At 59.3% G+C, this 16,437-nt stretch overlaps 2 protein-coding genes across 7 annotated transcripts in view; one reads left to right on the top strand and one right to left on the bottom strand.

The window, feature by feature from the left end:
- Positions 1-1,148: 1,148 nt before the first annotated feature.
- Positions 1,149-10,111, top strand: DCAF15 (DDB1 and CUL4 associated factor 15). 2 transcript variants are annotated; one of them, XM_043911251.1, is made up of 13 exons: positions 1,150-1,321; positions 3,141-3,238; positions 3,327-3,462; positions 4,048-4,154; positions 4,235-4,374; positions 4,461-4,631; positions 7,654-8,088; positions 8,197-8,288; positions 8,382-8,510; positions 8,605-8,690; positions 8,921-9,025; positions 9,095-9,210; positions 9,560-10,111. In XM_043911251.1, exons 1-13 carry the CDS (start codon positions 1,190-1,192, stop codon positions 9,613-9,615), a joined length of 1,803 nt encoding a protein of 600 aa, XP_043767186.1. In that variant the 5' UTR covers positions 1,150-1,189; the 3' UTR covers positions 9,616-10,111. The 2 variants fall into 2 exon arrangements, with proteins under 2 accessions (XP_043767187.1, XP_043767186.1); XM_043911252.1 differs by lacking the exon at positions 4,461-4,631 and having other exon boundaries at positions 1,149-1,321.
- Positions 10,112-10,213: 102 nt separating this feature from the next.
- The window catches only part of RFX1 (regulatory factor X1), a 33,706-nt gene continuing 27,482 nt past the window's right edge, over positions 10,214-16,437 (bottom strand). For all 5 annotated transcript variants that reach the window (XM_043911242.1, XM_043911241.1, XM_043911243.1 and 2 more), the window contains 11 exons: positions 15,408-15,527; positions 15,202-15,317; positions 14,883-15,001; positions 14,692-14,801; positions 14,126-14,277; positions 13,941-14,038; positions 12,707-12,856; positions 12,392-12,600; positions 11,918-12,071; positions 11,789-11,834; positions 10,214-11,652 (listed from right to left, as the gene is read on the bottom strand). In XM_043911242.1, coding sequence (XP_043767177.1) covers positions 11,483-11,652; positions 11,789-11,834; positions 11,918-12,071; positions 12,392-12,600; positions 12,707-12,856; positions 13,941-14,038; positions 14,126-14,277; positions 14,692-14,801; positions 14,883-15,001; positions 15,202-15,317; positions 15,408-15,527 — 1,444 coding nt within the window. In that variant the 3' untranslated portion in view covers positions 10,214-11,482. The remainder of the gene's footprint in view (positions 11,653-11,788; positions 11,835-11,917; positions 12,072-12,391; positions 12,601-12,706; positions 12,857-13,940; positions 14,039-14,125; positions 14,278-14,691; positions 14,802-14,882; positions 15,002-15,201; positions 15,318-15,407; positions 15,528-16,437) is intronic.

Here is a 16,437-nt window from a genome sequence, read left to right as displayed (position 1 = left end):
AGACTGTGTGCTGCAACCAACAAAAGATCTCCCATGATGCAACTAAGACCTGATACAGCCACGTAAATAAATAAGCCCTGTCATATTCATTGAGCATAGTAGGTGCTCAGTAAGTATTTATTGAATAAGTGAAGACAGAGGTTGGAAGAATATGAAAGCCAGATCCATTCTATTCTTCTCTAATTATGGTCATAACATTCAGGCATCTGAGGTGTATATGTGCCAGGGGTTCAGGAGCAGTACACTGTAAGCCTCAGTTTCACCACGTTTAAAATGAAGATAATAAAACGATCCATCTCCAAAACGGCTTTGAAAGTTAAATAAGCTAAAGCACAGGAAGATGATACTCATATCTGACATTAAACAACTGCTATTACTATTATCTATAAAATTGGCCTAACAGCGATCTACTACATAGGATTCTAAGTGCAGAACTGTTTCTGCTAAGTGTAAAGTACTATATAAGTAATTAATGTTGTTGTTATTATCATCATCATGATCTGGTCAGGCCGCCCGCCAGTCCATCTGAATTTTTTTTTTTTTCTCATGCCCCTCTGCACCGTGGGATCTTAGTCCCTGGATCAGGGATGGAACCCACACCTACTGCAGTTGAAGCCATGAGGAAGTCCTGAAACCACTGGACCGTCAGGGAAGTCCTGAAAGATGTTTTAATCAATTTCATCCTTTTATTTTGTAAATCCCTTTCCTCAGCACGGCCGGTAGCCCTAGGATGTTTGCCAGGCCCCGCTGCACCCGGACTGGGCGCGGATATCCTTGGGCTGGGGATTATGACCCTTCTGGACCACAGGCGCCCATCGCCCCGCCCACAGGCCAGGACCGCCTGGATCTCCATGGAAACCCACCAGCCACAAGGGGGCGTGACGCCCTGGAGACGGATAGGGTCCTCTACCTATTGGGTCAAAGTCATATCAGCGAGGGGCGCAAATGGGGCCTCTGACGGGTGCGTCCTTGCGGGAAGGCGGGAATACGGCGACGGGCCGGCGGGACTGTACCGTCTCTACCAATCAAGGGTCGAGGTGGCAGTGATGGACAGGAGTAGCGGGAAAAAGCCCAGAGTGCGGGCGTTCACCCAACCCGCGGGCCGCAGTGTCGAGCAACGGCCAATGAAGAGGCGGCGGGGGTGGGGCGAAGAGGCCGGTTGCTCCGGAAGTGGAGGGAGGGGGTGAAAATGGCGCCCAGCTCGAAATCGGAGCGGAACAGCGGGGCCGGGAGCGGCGGCGGCGGCCCCGGGGGCGCCGGGGGAAAGCGGGCAGCGGGGCGGCGGCGGGAGCACGTCCTCAAGCAGCTGGAGCGGGTCAAGGTGAGGCCTGGAGTCTCGGAGGAGCGCGTCGGAGGGAAGGGAGGAGGGACGAGGGAGGCGGCGGGGAGGGAGGGCGTTCGCGGGGTGAGGGGTTGGGGGCGGAGCCCCGGGGGAGGGGGCTTGGAGGAAGGGGGTTGGGCGGGGCCCCGGGGAGAGAGCTTAGATGGGGGGGCTGCGGCGGGAGTTTGGATGGAGGGAGTTGGGGGCGGGGTCCCTGGGAGGGGGCTTGGATGGACGGGCTGGGGGCGGGGTCCCGAGGACGAGCTTGGATGAAGGGGGCCTTAGAGGCCGCTGGAGGAGTGAGGAGGAAGGGGGCGACGCAGGGTCAGACTCGTTTTTCAAAACCCTGCTCCCACGGCCCCTCCGTTTTGGAGCCTTACCGCCCCCTTGGCACAGTCTCTGCTACCGGCTTTGGGATTCCTCCGCCTGGGGTTCCTCTCTCTGTCCAGCTCTGACCACAGGAGAGCTGGGAGTTCCTGTAACTGCCTCCCCCATTGAATGGGAGGGAGCTCCCTGGAGAGGGCCTGATCTTCAGCTACCTGAGGAAGGCTCTGTCTCCTCATGAGACCAAACTCTCAGCGTGCTGGGATCTTTTTCTCCATCGGGTTGCCAGCTCTGGGAGGGCAAGCGTGTAAATCTACTGTCAGGTCAGCAGCAACTGGGGCAGGTCTGTGTCTCCGTGGGTCAGGAGTTGTGCCGTCTTCTCCATCAGGCTGGGAACTCTGTGAGGGCAGGGCTGTGTCTTCTCCTTTTGACTAGAGCTCCTGGAGCCGGGACAGTCCCCACCCTCAGCCTGATTGCTCCCTGGGTTGGGCTGTGGCTCCGCCCTTAGCTTGGAAGCTCGGTGAACGGGAACTGTGTCTCCCGGTCAGCCTGGGCCTCACTGACAGGGATATTCCACTCTGGGATCTCCTCGAGGGCTGGGCTGCATCTCCCCCATTAGACTGGGTAACAGGATCCGAGGTGCTCTGATTCCTTAGTGCTCAACTTGGGCCTGTCTCCCGCCCAAACCTTCCTTGAAGTTTTGGGATGAGGGAGTCAGTTGGAAGGTGGCTGTTAATTGAGAAGGGGGGGTCGGGCAGGAGTTGGACCGTCACTGGTCAGGTTTACCCTTCTGTCTGCCTCAACAGACAGGCCCCCAGGGACCTAAGCGCCCCGTGTATAGGCTGGTGGGTTGGGAACAGGTGAGTGGAGTTGGTCAAGCCCCCATCTCAGCCTCCTTGGTGGTCCTCGATGTCCAGAGCTCACTGTGCCTTCAGGTAGCCTTCAGGAAGACAGCTAGGTGGCCAGTGTGGGCCAGGGGTGACTGGGGGAGGCAATGCCAGTGATAGTTCTCACAGCCTGGGGGCTTACGCAAGAGGAATGTGTGAAAATGTCAGTCACTCAGTCGTGTCCATGGACTGTAGCCTGCCAGGCTCCTCTGTCCATGGAATTCTCCAGGCAAGAATACTGGAATGGGTGGCCATTCCCTTCTCCAGGGGATCTTCCTGACCCAGAGATCGAACCATGTCTCTTACATCTCCTGCGTTTACAGGCAGGTTCTTTACCATCTGAGCCACCAGGGATACCGCAGGCAAGAGGAACCCTTAGGCTGTGGAGTTGGGAGGGTGGCATGGGGCCCTGGTGGAGAGACAGGCTCAAGCCATTCACACCTTCCAGAGCTTGGGCCACCCTGGACCGTTATGGTTGGTAGGAAGTAGGCCTATGTGGCTGGGCTGGACCCCAGAGGTGTTGCTCTGCCTTGGGTGAGGGGGCTGGGGGTGCTGCAGGCTGCTTCTGCCATGTGGTGTCTCAAGAGCTCTGGCTGACCCTTCCCCAGATCAGTGGGCAGCTCTCTCCTCGCCTCTTCCGGAAGCTGCCACCCAGGGTCTGCGTCTCTCTCAAGAACATTGTGGATGAAGACTTCCTCTACGCAGGGTGAGGTGGGGGCCAGGCAGGGGTTGGCGGGGTGGGGCGGCTGGCCGGCCCTGACCTGGCCGTTGGCCCCTCCCTGCCATCCCCACAGACACATCTTCCTGGGCTTTTCCAAGTGCGGCCGTTATGTTCTCTCCTACACGAGCAGCAGTGGGGACGACGACTTCTCTTTCTACATCTACCACCTGTACTGGTGGGAGTTCAACGTGCACAGCAAGCTCAAGCTGGTAGGGCCAGGCTGGGCGCTGGGCACCTCCCTTCTGACCACATGACCCCACTCTGAGCCTCAGGTTCCATGGCCACAGATTGGAGATAGTGTACTCGCGGGGCCATTGTCAGGACTCCCAAGTGTTAGGTCGAACTGTAGGAAATGGCCATCTTCAGAGCCGAAAGTGGGAATGGCAGGATTTCCTATGGTCTGATGGCTTAGGGCAGGAGGGATCCATTAGGTCTGTTAGGCAGGCTGCCATGCCTGGTTTCGCCCTGACCTTGACTCCTCAAATGTCCCACCCCGGGAGGTGAGTGCTGTTACCCCAGTTTCCACATGAGTTCAGAGAGGTCATCCGGTCTCAGGGTGGGTCAGGCTTGGAGCCTATGGGTCTGGCTGCATCCTATCCTAGGCCTGGCCTCCCTGTGTCCCCCACATGTGAGGGGAAATTCTTATGAGCCTCCTCAGCGTGTTCTCAGGGTGGCAGAGCGGGGTGTGGGGTGAAGGCCGCTTGGGGCTCCGTGGCCCAAGACTGCCGGCAGCTGCTGCCTCGGGTTGGCCCCGGCCCACTCAGACCCCACCCCCATGAGAACCTGCTGCTCAGGTCCGCCAGGTGCGGCTCTTCCAGGACGAGGAGATCTACAGTGACCTGTACCTGACTGTGTGCGAGTGGCCCAGTGACGCCTCCAAAGTCATTGTCTTCGGCTTCAAGTGAGACTTGGGGATAGGGTGGTGGGGAGGGGGTGGGGGCGGGCGCCCAGGCCAGGCTCTGAGGCTCCACCGGCCCCCAGCACCCGCTCAGCCAACGGCATGCTCATGAACATGATGGTGATGAGCGACGAGAACCACCGGGACATCTACATCAGCACCGTGGCCGTGCCGCCGCCGGGCCGCTGTGCCGCCTGCCGGGACGCCAGCCGCGCCCACCCAGGTGAGGGGCTGGGGCCTGGGGCGCCGGGCGGCCTGCTTCCCTGCCCCGCGGCCGCAGCTGAGCCCGCGTGGCCTGTGTCGCTGCAGGTGACCCGAGCGCGCAGTGCCTGCGGCATGGCTTCATGCTGCACACCAAGTACCAGGTGGTCTACCCCTTCCCCACTTTCCAGCCCGCCTTCCAGCTCAAGAAGGACCAGGTGGTGCTGCTCAACACCAGCTACTCTCTGGTGGCCTGCGCCGTCTCGGTGCACTCGGCAGGTGGGTTCCTGGGTCTGCCGACAGGCCCTGCGAACGCGCTCCTGGCCTCGGGGCCCTGTGACCCAGTGACTTGGCCAAGCAGCCCCTTGAGGTCGGCGCCATCACTACCCCGCATCACAGATGAGGTGATGGAGACCCCGGAGAGGTGAAGTCCCTGGTTCAGGAAGTGGCAATGTGGGCTCCCAACCCAGCCACCCTGCCCCCTCGCCCCCGCCCCAGCACTGCCTACTGGAACTTTCCTTGGGGCTAAGAGGGTCCACAGCTGGGGTATCTGCTACAGCTGCCACCAGTAGCCACTTGACAGTGGGTCATGTGACCAAGGAACTGAGTTGTTAAATTTAATTTTAGTGATGTCGAGTTCAAATAGTCACATGTGGTCAGCCACTGTCTACCATGCTGGACAGTGCAGTGCGTCCTTCTAGTCAGAAAGAGGAAGGTCGATTAAAAACTTAAGGGAGTGGTTAGTGCGCAGAGGACCACCTTACGGATTTGACTGTTGCTGACATGGGGCAGGGGGGCCACTGGCACTCCTGCTGTCCCAGGGCCTTATGGCAATAGAGGGTCCCTGTGGCCCAGCAGCAGCCCTGCGCCTAAGCATGTCCGAGGCTTTAGTGGTGGCAGCTGGGGCCTGCCTGGCATTTGGGAAGGTAGGACCGGGTGGTTACCTCTCCCGGATCAGCAGGGAGTGCCCCAGCATGCCTGTCTGTGGAGAGTGTGCCTTAAAGACATGTTCACGTGCAAAAGAAACACAAGAAGATCTGTAACCTGCTACTGATGCCATTTATATATGAGTTTAGAATGTGTTCCAATTATGTCAGAACCCAGTCCAATAAAGATGACCACTGGGACTTCCCCAGTGGTCCAGTGGTTAGGAGGCCACATTTTCACTGCGAGGGCCCAGGTTCAGTCCCTGGCTGGGGAGGACCTAAGATCCTGCAGACTGAGTATCATGGCCAAAAAAAAAGATACCAACTACCTGCATTTAAAGTGACTGCCCCTGGGGAGGCAGGGGAGTGGACATGAGAAGCGGATTCTATGTATGTGCTCATGTGTGTGCTCAGTCGTTTCAGTCATGTACAACTGGGACCCCATGGACTGCAGCCCGCCAGGCTCCTCTGTCTGTGGGGATTCTCCAGGCAAGAGTACTGGAGTGGGTTGCCATTTCCTCCTCTAGGTGATCCCCAACCCAGGGACTGAACCCGGGTCTCCTGCATTGGCAGGTGGGTTCTTTACCTCTGAGTCACTGGGGAAGCCATGTATGTGTTATGTATGTATATATAACGGAGCCCTCAGACCAGCAAGGGCCGGTGTGCCTTGTCCTTAAGCTCTTCCAGGGGCCTCCCGCCGCTGCCCTGGCCACCTGTACCAGAGTGGGCAAGGCTCTGCTTTCTCGCCAAACTATGATCCCCCAACAAGCTAGGCCTGGACGGGGCGGCTGCCCCCCACCCCATTAGGAAGGACCGCATGGGACAGGATGCAGCCGTGCACACACGGCCCAGGTGAGGGGCATTGTCAGCGGTGTCTGACACTCCTCTCACCCTAGGAGGGTATCTACACAGAGGGGGAGTTTTGATGTGAACATTTTCCTCTCATCTCCCTCCTCTCCGGAAGACATGCCGCCGCCCTGGCAGACAGGAGTTTGTTGGCATACTTGTATTATCTCTCCGTGTGACCTTGGCCAAGTTTCTCTGAGCCTTGGCCCCGAGTCTCTGAACTGAGAGGGGAGCTCCCCTTTACAAGGGCTGCTTATAGGGGCCCAGTGGAGCAGGGCAGGCAGAGCCCAGGGCCCGGCGGTGGTGCTGCTTGGTGGATGCTTGGCTTCTCCACACAGATTCTCCATAGGGAGATCTGGCCCCCAGTCAGGTGGAGTCACAGAGAGGCCTGGGATCTGGCCAGGCTGTGCCTGTGTGGGTCTGTCTCGAGTTGAAAAGGACAGAAGACAGTGTGGTAAACTGTCAAACTTCTGTGGCTTATTTATTTGACCATGTGGGGTCAAATAAAGCCCTTCACTGCTGTGCAGGCTTTTCTCTAGGTGTGGAGAGCTGGGACTGCTCTCTCGTTGTGGTGCATGGGCTTCTCACTGGGGTGGCTTCTCTTGTAGAGCAGAGCCTCTCGTGTGGGCTTCAGTAATTGTGGCTCAAGAGCCCAGGTTCAGTTGTGGCGCGTAGGCTTAGTTGCTCCTGGGCATGTGAGATCGTCCCAGATCAGGGATCGAACCCATGTCTCCTACATTGGCAGGTGGATTCTTTACCACTGAGCTACCAGGGAAGCCCTTATGTAGCTTTTTTCTTCTGTCATCATCATAGACTCCCAGCTCCCCAGTTCAGTTCAGCCACTCAGTCGTGTCCAACTCTTTGTGACCCCATGGACTGCAGCATGCCAGGCTTCCCTGTCCAGCAACTCCCAGAGTTTGCTCAAACTCATGTCCATCGAGTCGGTGATGCCATCCAACCATCTCATCCTCTGTCATTCCCTTCTTTTTCTGCCTTCAATCTTTGCCAGCTTCAGGGTCTTTTCTAATGAATCAGTTCTTCAAATCAGGTGGCCACAGTATTGAAGTTTCAGCTTCAGCATTAATCCTTCCAATGAATATTCAGGACTGATTTCCTTTAGGATGGACTGGTTTGATCTTGCAGTCCAAGGGACTCTCAGGAGTCTTCTCCAGCACCAAAATCTTTAGTTTTTCAGCGTTCAGCTTTTTTTATGGTCCAGCTGTCACATCCATGCATGACTGCTGTTATCCATACATGTCAGCTCCCAAGGGCAGGGAATTTTCTCTTGTTCACGCCTGTATCCTCAATATGGGGCACACAGCAGATGCTTAAGAGGAAGGTTTGAATGAACATGCATGTGTGTAAGTCCTTTTTCCATTTTGGTTGTTCTGGACTGGTCTCCTCTTGGATTTCTAAGATCCACGCCCCCCCACCCCCCACCCCCGGGTTATGAGGGAGCTCAGGAGAGCATCCTGACCTAAACTCATTTATTGACTTCTTCTACCTCCCTCACTATTTTTATGTTCCAGGAGATAGCAGCTTCTGCCAGATCCTATACGACCACACCACCTACCCCCCGGCCCCTCCCAGCCCCCCTGGACCCCAGAGCCCAGAGTTGCCCCCTGTTCTCCCCAGCCTCTGCCCTGAAGCAGCCCCAGCCTGGCCCTCTGGGACCCCCGATCCCTCGCCTGCCATTGCCAAAGCCAAGGAGTTTGTGGCTGACATCTTCCGCCGGGCCAAAGAGGCCAAGGGTGGGACCTCGGAGGAAGTCCGGCCACCCCCCTGCCCAGGGCCCTCAGGCAGCCGCTGCCGCCTGCCCTCTGAGCCCCTTGGCCCAGGTGGGGAGGCGGTGCCCCGGGACAGCCCCCCTGCAGCAGAGGCGCCCGCTCCGGAGCCTGGATATGTCAACTACACCAAGCTCTATTACGTGCTGGGGTCCGGTGAGGGGACGGAGCCAGAGGATGGTGAGCGGGGAGCCCCTCTGGTGGGCAGGGCCCCAAGCGTGGGAGGCTGGCCTTGAGAGCCTCTAGGCCTCCCACCACCATTCCTACCCCCATGTCCTGCCCCCTCAGAGTTCGAGGATGACAAGATCTCCCTGCCCTTCGTGGTGACTGATCTCCGAGGTCGCAACCTGCGGCCCATGCGTGAGCAGGCCGCCGTCCAGGTGGGTGTGGGTGGTGGGCAGGCCGAGGGGCAGCTCCTGGGGCACCTCCTGGGATGGCAGTGAGCGCAGTTCTCCCCCTGCCCTTGTCCACAGGGCCAGTACCTGACAGTCGAGCAGCTCACACTGGACTTCGAGTATGTCATCAACGAGGTGATCCGCCATGACGCCACTTGGGGTCACCAGTTCTGTTCCTTTAGCGACTATGATATTGTCATCCTGGAGGTGGGTCCAGGTGTTGGGCAGGACAGCCCAGGGCCTCCCCTGCTCTTGGTGGCACTCTCAGTAGCTGTCATTGTCCACCCTCCCCACCCCCCAGGTCTGCCCAGAAACCAACCAGGTCCTCATTAACATTGGCCTGCTGCTCCTGGCGTTCCCATCCCCCACCGAGGAAGGCCAGCTCCGGTGAGTGGGCAAGGACCCGCCCTCACCCTTGCCCAGCAGGGTCCTGCTGTCATGATACCTCGATGTGGGGAGGTGGCATATGATAAAACTCCCCTTGACCCCCCAAAGCTTGGATGGGCTATTCCATTACTGCTCCAAAGATAAAAGCCCCTTAGGGTAGCCTGGGTTCAAGCTCAGGGGCCCTGTAGTCCCCCACTTTCTCTTGTGCTCACCAGCTTTCCCTCCTGTAGACCAAAGACCTACCACACCAGTCTCAAGGTGGCATGGGACCTCAACACGGGCATCTTTGTGACAGTCAGCGTGGGCGACCTCACTGAGGTCAAAGGACAGACGAGGTGAGGCAGGGTCAGGGGCAGGGGTGGGTTGGGCCCAGGGCTGGGAGTCGCTCATACCCTCCTCCTCAGCGGCAGCGTCTGGAGCTCATATCGCAAGAGCTGTGTGGACATGGTCATGAAGTGGCTGGTGCCCGAGAGTAGCGGCCGATACGTCAACAGGATGACCAACGAGGCCCTGCACAAAGGTGGGGCGCTGACCTGACAACAGTTTAGGACTGAGGTCCTGGTCCTGGGGCTGGGCGGGGCCTGGAGCGGGCGCTAATTGCTAAATGTTGCTGAATGAAGGAGCCCATTGGCTGAGCAGCGGCATGGAGGTGAAGGTGAGGGCAGCCCAGGCCAGGGCCAGGGCGCCATTTCAGATGTGGCACCTGGCAGCATTCAGCAGACATTGAGTGGCTGGAGGCCCGAGGCAGAGATAACTTGGACCTGCTTTGCTAGAGCCTTCTGGGCCACCATCAGGTCAGGGAAAGAAGCCTCTCCTGCAGACTGGGCCGGCTCGAGGTTCCAAGGCCTTGTCCACACCTTCCCCTGCAGGGTGCTCACTGAAAGTTCTGGCCGACAGCGAGCGATACACGTGGATTGTGCTGTGAGGGCCCGGCCGCCCTGGACACTGACTCCAACTACCTCCGCGGCCTGGGAGCTGGCCGCCTTCCTGGTAGCCGCCGGCCGGCCGGCCGACCAACCAACCGACCAACCGATGACCGGCACTAGTGTTAGGCTGCGGGAAGGGGGCTGGGCCGGGCAGCCCCTGGTGGCCTGAGAGTCTGGACGCTTCTTATTTATGCCTATTTAAGTGGGGAAGGGGCAGAGGGAAGACAGCCCTCTGTCCCACCTGCCTTGAGCGCCCGCCTTCACCCTAAGCTGGGCGCGGGCCCTCGTTCCTTGAGAGTTCGCCCCTTTCCTCAGCTACAGGTGTGGACATGGCCCCCCACACACAGCCCAGCGAGGCCAGATGGATCCCAGACCCCTGCCCTGACCACCCTCTGTCTCCCCCATCTGAGGTGGAGAACCTAGTGGCCGTCACACCTCCCCCTCCTGGCCCTGTTGTTCCTCTTCACATAATAAATGTTTTATTTCTGAACCTCACCAGTTCCCTTCACTGCCTGCTACTCAGGAGCTTGGGGTCCAGCTGGCCCCCCTCCAGCCCCCAGGCTCCCACCAAAGCCCGGCAAGTCAGCAGTAGCCAAATATGACAGTGGAATTTATTGTGTTTTAAGAAAGACTACAAAAAGATAGAAAACAGCTCGGCACACTAGACTACCACACGCGTGGACACTTTCACCGCCAGGAGAAGGGAGGCCCAGAGGAGTGGGAGAGGGAGTGGGCAAACCACTCCCAAAAGCTGTAGCACGCGGAGCACACAAAATAGTGATTTTTATACAATAGGTCAGGTTTTTTTTTTTTTTTCGCTTTTTGCCATAAACATCTATCTCACAGGTTGAAAACACTGAGAAAACCAGAACAGATAAGGCCATGATGGTTGGAAAAAAACCCAACAAGTTACCGACTCCGCTCACAAATCGCACAATAGTCATGTGGGGGGTGGGGAGGGGCAGAGGTCCCACACACGGAGGAGAAGCACGGTCTCCAGGAGCGGAGGTGGGGGTTGAGTAGGAGCGTGGAGATTCCATTACAAACCAGCGGCAAGGGGGCTTAGGGGCTTGGATACGAGCAAGCGGAGCACCCAGCCCCGGCCGGGGCAGGCGTGGGCACTTCCGGGCCCGCTGCCTGCAGCAGGCCCCTCTGGGCTTATCGCCCGGCCCAGCCTGCTGCTCTTTGGAAGCCAGAGATGGTGCCCCTTCTGCCCTACCCCCCTGTCCAGGCTGGGCAGTGCCCCCCTCTGGGGCTGTGGGGCACGGGAGGGTCCAGCGCTGGAGAAGATGCGACACCCACGGCTTTAATTGCACTTATACCAAGGAGGGGGAAGCGGTGGGGTTACTGAGGGAGGGGTCCCGGGGCTGCTGCTGCCGACAGTGGTGGGTCCCCAGGTGATGCCCACCTGCGCCCACCCGGGGCTCAGGGCTGGGCCCAGGACAGGCTGTGCAAAGCCAGCGAGCTGAATAAGTTAACAGTTCTGCAAGGTAGGGGGCCTGCCTGCCTGCCCCCTGGGGTGGTGGGGGTGGGGCTGGGGGAGGGAGGGAGAGAGATGATGCAGCCTTTGGGGCCAAGGGGCCAAGCTGGCTGCCCCAGGGGGCACCTGGGCACTGTGGCGGGTTCCTTAAGGCACGTCTTTTGTGTCAGTGTTTGCAGCTGCGGCTCCGCCCGGCCCTGTGATTGTGCGGGCCCCATGGGGGGGGGGGGGCAGGGACCCCCCCAGCCTTCCCTGTCTTGGAGGCCCCCTCCTGGCCCTGGCCGAAGCTGGAGCGGTGACAGCGAAGCCACAGAAGCTGTGAAGGACCCTGGCGAGGAGGGGCGGTGGGGGAGGGCGGGCGGTGAGGGGCGGGGAAGGCCGCGGGTTTAGCTAGAGGGCAGTGCCTGCACGAAGAGGCCGCGCGCGTCTGTCCGCGCCAGCTTGGCCGGTGGCTCCAGAGCCTCGGGGCCCAGCGCAGGCGACTCGCTGCCGGCCGCGAGAGAGATGTCCTGCGGCAGCTCATCCTCGCTCTCCTCTTCTTCCTCCTCCTCCTCGTCTGGGGCACACGGACCGGGCCTGGCTCAGCGCGGGGCGGCCGCGCCACCAGGCCCCCACGTGGCGCCCCGACTGGCGCCTCCTCCATCCCAGCCCCCCTGTACCGACCTCTGGACTCAGGTCCTGGCTTTACCTACCTTTGTCCGGGTCCAGGGGGTTCAGAGAAGTGGCCAGATTGGCGAACTGGAAGGTGGGGAGAGGAATAGGGGTGAGGGTCCCGCCCAGGAGCGCCCCGCCCCGTGCCCTCAGCGTCCCGCTGCGCGCACCTCGCCCATGACGGCGATGGGGGTCTCGCCCTTGGCCTGGGCCACACGATGTTCGATCAGGTAGTACATGTACTCATCGTAGAGCAGCCTGATGAGATGGAAGGAGCCGAAGCTGGCGGCGCTGCGCAGGGTCAGGTCCCGGATCACCATAGAGCTGGAGGCGGCGACAGACAGGAGACCCTCAGGCCAAGACCCACCTCTCGCCCCACTTCCCTTCCATAAGAACCAGGCTTGAGCAAACGCAGCGACCACCACCCAGCCCCGAACAAGTTTCCCCGGGGCGTCCATCAGAGAGGGGGTAGGGCCCTAGACCCACACACCTCCAACAGAGTCCTGGCCTTCTTAAAAGGCATCCAAGTCCCTCAAGGAGGCGGGGCTTTATCTGGCCCCACCCTCCTCGAAGAGGCGGGGCCATCTCTGGCCCCCTTTTGCCCTGCCTCCAAAACGAGCACTTCCCGCCCAGCCGGGGCGCACCTGTAGAATGACCACTTGAGGAGGAAGAGCTTGGCTGCCTTGGGGAAGCCGGTGCTGCCCTGGTAGGGCTTGAGCACCTGGCTCACGACGCCATCCAGCCAAGCCGCCCACTGCTCCAGTGAGTTTTGCTGCTGCAGCGTCACTTTGAAGTCCTGCTCCAGTCGCTGCACCACGCGATCCTCGCAGCGGCACACCCACGAAGCCTGCTCCTGGGACAGAGCAGGAAGGCGGGTGCCCGCGAATCAGTCGCCGCCCCCGGGGCCCGCCGCGCCTGGCCACCCCGCGCTCATCATCGCCTGCCCCGCCGGCGCTCACCTGCACGTTGGCGAAGTCCACGCGGTTGAGATCGCTCAGCATCTGGTTGATCTGCGCGGTGTTCTGCAGCACAGCGCGCGCCGCCTGTGCCAAGTGGTTGAGCGACGTGTAGCGACGCAGGGTCTGCGCGAAGGCGCCGGCCGCTGCCACCTGTAGGGCCCGGGGCTTGTGGCTTTCTTGGAATTCATCCCTGCCCCCGCCCACTCAGGTCCCTTCCCCCATCCACAGTGACCTCTCTGAGCCTGTTTCTTTCTCCGAAAAGGGAGAAAAAACCTTGTTGCTTTTGCTGGGAGATTAAAAGGATCAGGATTTTTAAACTTTGGATCATCAGCCACACAAATAATGCGTCCAAAAGAAAAAATAAAATCAGTGTATCTGAGCACTATTATTTTTCATCAAAGCACACAAGAAGACATGGGAGGGCACTGCCCAGAAAGGGCACCGCTTCCATAACCACCTGCTTCATTCTGTTTGAATTATTATTCCCTTGAATGTCAGCTCCCGGAGGGCTGGAGTTTTGTCCATCTTGGTCACTGCTGTGCTCCCAGTACTTAGAACCAGGCCAAGCACACAGCAGGTGCTCAGTAAATATGTGTGTAATAAATGAATACATAAGTCTTGCCAGTTCTGAAGGACTCCCCCTGGATCCAGCTTCTAGTTTCTCCACAGACCAAGCCCAGCCCTCCGTCCAGCAGACCCCAGGGGTCATTCTTCAGACATCCAGTCTTATTAGCATTTTCAGGACTTTAAAAGCTTTTTTTTTCTTTCCTTCTTTTTTCCTTTTGCTCAAGAGCAAGCCCATTCCATCTGTTTCCAAATATCTTGGTAGTTAGTGAATGTGCAGCACTGAGGAAGGGGGCCGTTATTGTGTTTCCTTATAGGTGTCTTTTTTTTTTTTTAAAGATTTTATCTCTTTCTGAACATCTAAAGCACTTTCTGCTGAAGCTCTCTGAAGAGAACTACCTCAAGTTTGCATTTGGTTTTTATTTTTTTTAAGATGATGTGTTGCATACAGAAATACCACAAACGGGTTGTGTGTCAGAAGTGGGCACCTGAGGAAGCTGGCTTGTAAAGACAACACCCAGAGCTCACTCTGAGGGGACAAACACAGAGACGCATCTTATTGTCTTGGTCAGGCAGAGGCAGCTGAGGCCCGCTGCCCCCCCAAGCAGGAGGGAGGACCCGAAGCTGTGGGCCCAAGCTGGCCCCTCCGCCCCCCACCTCACACCCTCACCTTCACCCGCAGCATCTCCTCGGGGATGTTCACCATGGCGTGGGTGAGCCAGCTCTCCAGGCTCTTGGCAAAGTTCCGGATCGCTTGGGTCAAGGCACCTGGGGGCGGTAGGAGGGCTGGTGGGGACTCGGGGGGAGGTGGGGCACGGGGAGCGGGGGCGGGGCGGGGCGGAGGCGGGCACTCACTGGGGATGGGCCGCAGCACATCCGGGATGAGGATCTCCACCAGGCCCTGGTACAGCACGTTGTCACAGTGCTTGGTCCACTGCAGCACGGGCTCGAACTTGGAGAGGAGCACCAGGCTGGCCTTGGGCAGCCGCTTCTCAGCCTCATCGTGCCTGTGGGCACCCACCCGGCCCGGGGTGTTACGAGGCTGTTCCACAGACCTGCACCCAGGGTCAGAAGAGTACAGCACCCTCACCCCACCCTGGGCTCAGGCAGGTACCCTCTGCCTTCTGAAGACCCCCAGGGTCAGGCTGATACAGGCCTCACTGCCCCCAGGGTCAGAGAGGGATCTCAACATCCTGCATGTGGGGACCCAGGCACCTAGCCACTGCAGGGAGGGAATGGCTCGGTGGGGCCCGCCATCCCACACATGGAGCATCAGGTTGGTACCCAGGCACACTCTGGAGGCGGGCCCCACAAACTGCGGGGGTCAGAGAGGCTGGCTCCTGCATGGTCTAGCCACCCCAGCCTTGAGGGCAGACTCGCAAGGTGCCCAACTTCCTCCCTTCCTCCCCTGGGGCACTCACACAGCCAGCGGCGGCGCCTCGCTGGGCTGGCTCAGGTTGTACCTCCAGAAGGTTTTCCAGAGCGTTTCCACCAGTGTGAACTGCAGGTTCACCATGACATCGACGATGGCCTGTTGGGGAGGCCAGATGCTCGAGGGGGCTGGGCGGCAGCATGGTGCGCCCTCACCCCCGCCGCTGCCCAGGTGCCCTACCTCACAGTGTTCCCGGTATAGGACCTGGAAGGCCTTGATGTCCCCAGGTCCGATGCCCTCGGGCAGCACTTTGCCCTGGAGATCAAGCTCTGAGAAGTCAGGGAGGCTTCTCGAGGCATCTGGGGGGCAGAGGAGACACCGTGAGCCCCTTCCAGCCTCATCCTGGGATCCTGTTAAGTTGGCACCACTTGGCTACCAAGCTCCCCCATGACCAGTTTGGGGTGATGAGGTTCAAGAAAGGCAACTGAACCATCTGCTGGCTCTCTGGGGGCTGCACAGCCTGCCCTGGGCCCCGCCCCAGAGTGCGGGGAGCCCTCACCCAGAAACTGCTGGTACTGCTGGACCTGGGCGCTGATGTCCGAGAGTCCAGTGGCCTGCTGTGGCCCCACGGCCACGCCGTTGGTCATGCCCTCCATCTTCTGGATGGGTTTCAGCCTGGAGGAAGGATGGGTAGGCAATGGGATGGGGAGTTAGGCTGCCACGTCCGTCCCTGCCTGCCAGCACCCAGCCAGCCCGCCCTCCTACCTCTGTTTTTGGGAGAAGGGTTGGCCCCGCATGGCCATGTGCTGCTGGTCCTCCATCAGCCGCAGCAGGGGCGAGCTGGCCTTGATGCGCAGGCCGTAGTAGTGGTACTTGGAGTTGCCCCTGGGAGGGAGGCAGAGGGTGAGGGCTGGGCTGGGGGTGGCCCCCGATCATCCACTGGGAACTTTACATCGCACCCACGTTCTCTCTGCTAGGGGGGCAAACAGAGCCCGGGGGTGTGACCCATGTTCCACAGAGCTCGGGGTGCTGGGCTGGGGAAGCTGTGGGGGCTATGGGGGCCAGGAGAGGCCCCCACCTGCAGACTGAGCTCTGTGAAGACAGGACCAAGTCTGGGGCAGGCACTTAGCAGGTCTTTGCTGACTGCTAGTCTCACAATTTGCCAGGCACTGTTCTGAGCACTGAGCACATGCGAATGTACGTGTTCCTCATCTCTCCCCCATGAAGGGTACTCCTAGCATGCTAGATTGATAGCTGAGGAAATGGAGGCACAGAGAGGTGAGGTACTCTGCCCAAGGTTCTACATGCATGCCTGCGTGAATGAGGTCACACTGAGGCCTGAACTGGGAGCTGGAACCAAGAGAAGAGCAGGGCTCAGCCCAGAAAGGTGTGGGGGGATCGCAAAGGAGAGGCAGAGAAGGGTGGGTTCACGGGAGGGCTCCTTGCTCCTTCCTCTGTGAATTCACTGACTCACAGGCCATGATTAAGCAACGACTGTGTGCAGCCCCCACACTCTCAAGGGGTGTGCAATTTCAGCATCAGAAGACAGATCAGAAGTGAGAAGTAACATGAAAGGCATGCTGGATGGGTGCTCAGGAGGAAAAACTCAGTGGGGTGGATGCCAGGGAGGTAGGGAAAAGCTGAAGTTTAGGTTAGGAGGGCCAGGGGATATTTGAGTCAGGAGATGGGGAAAGGCACGGACAGTGCAAAGGCCCTGGGGCAGGAGCATGTGAGTGTCAGGAACTGTGACGAGGCCAGTGGGGCTGGAGAGTCGTGAAGGGACAAGGGGAGCGGA

The sequence above is a fragment of the Cervus elaphus genome, chromosome 9 (genome assembly GCF_910594005.1).
Source record: "Cervus elaphus chromosome 9, mCerEla1.1, whole genome shotgun sequence".
Classification (NCBI taxonomy): domain Eukaryota; kingdom Metazoa; phylum Chordata; class Mammalia; order Artiodactyla; family Cervidae; genus Cervus; species Cervus elaphus.
This window is presented reverse-complemented; position numbering and strand designations above follow the sequence as displayed.

Bases quoted from the DNA above. Each gene is read 5' to 3' on its own strand.
- DCAF15 (XM_043911251.1), top strand. From the start codon at position 1,190: ATGGCGCCCAGCTCGAAATCGGAGCGGAACAGCGGGGCCGGGAGCGGC. The intron at 1,322-3,140 runs GTGAGGCCTGGA...ACCCTTCCCCAG, and splicing joins AGCAGCTGGAGCGGGTCAAG to ATCAGTGGGCAGCTCTCTCC. The intron at 3,239-3,326 runs GTGAGGTGGGGG...CCATCCCCACAG, and splicing joins GAAGACTTCCTCTACGCAGG to ACACATCTTCCTGGGCTTTT.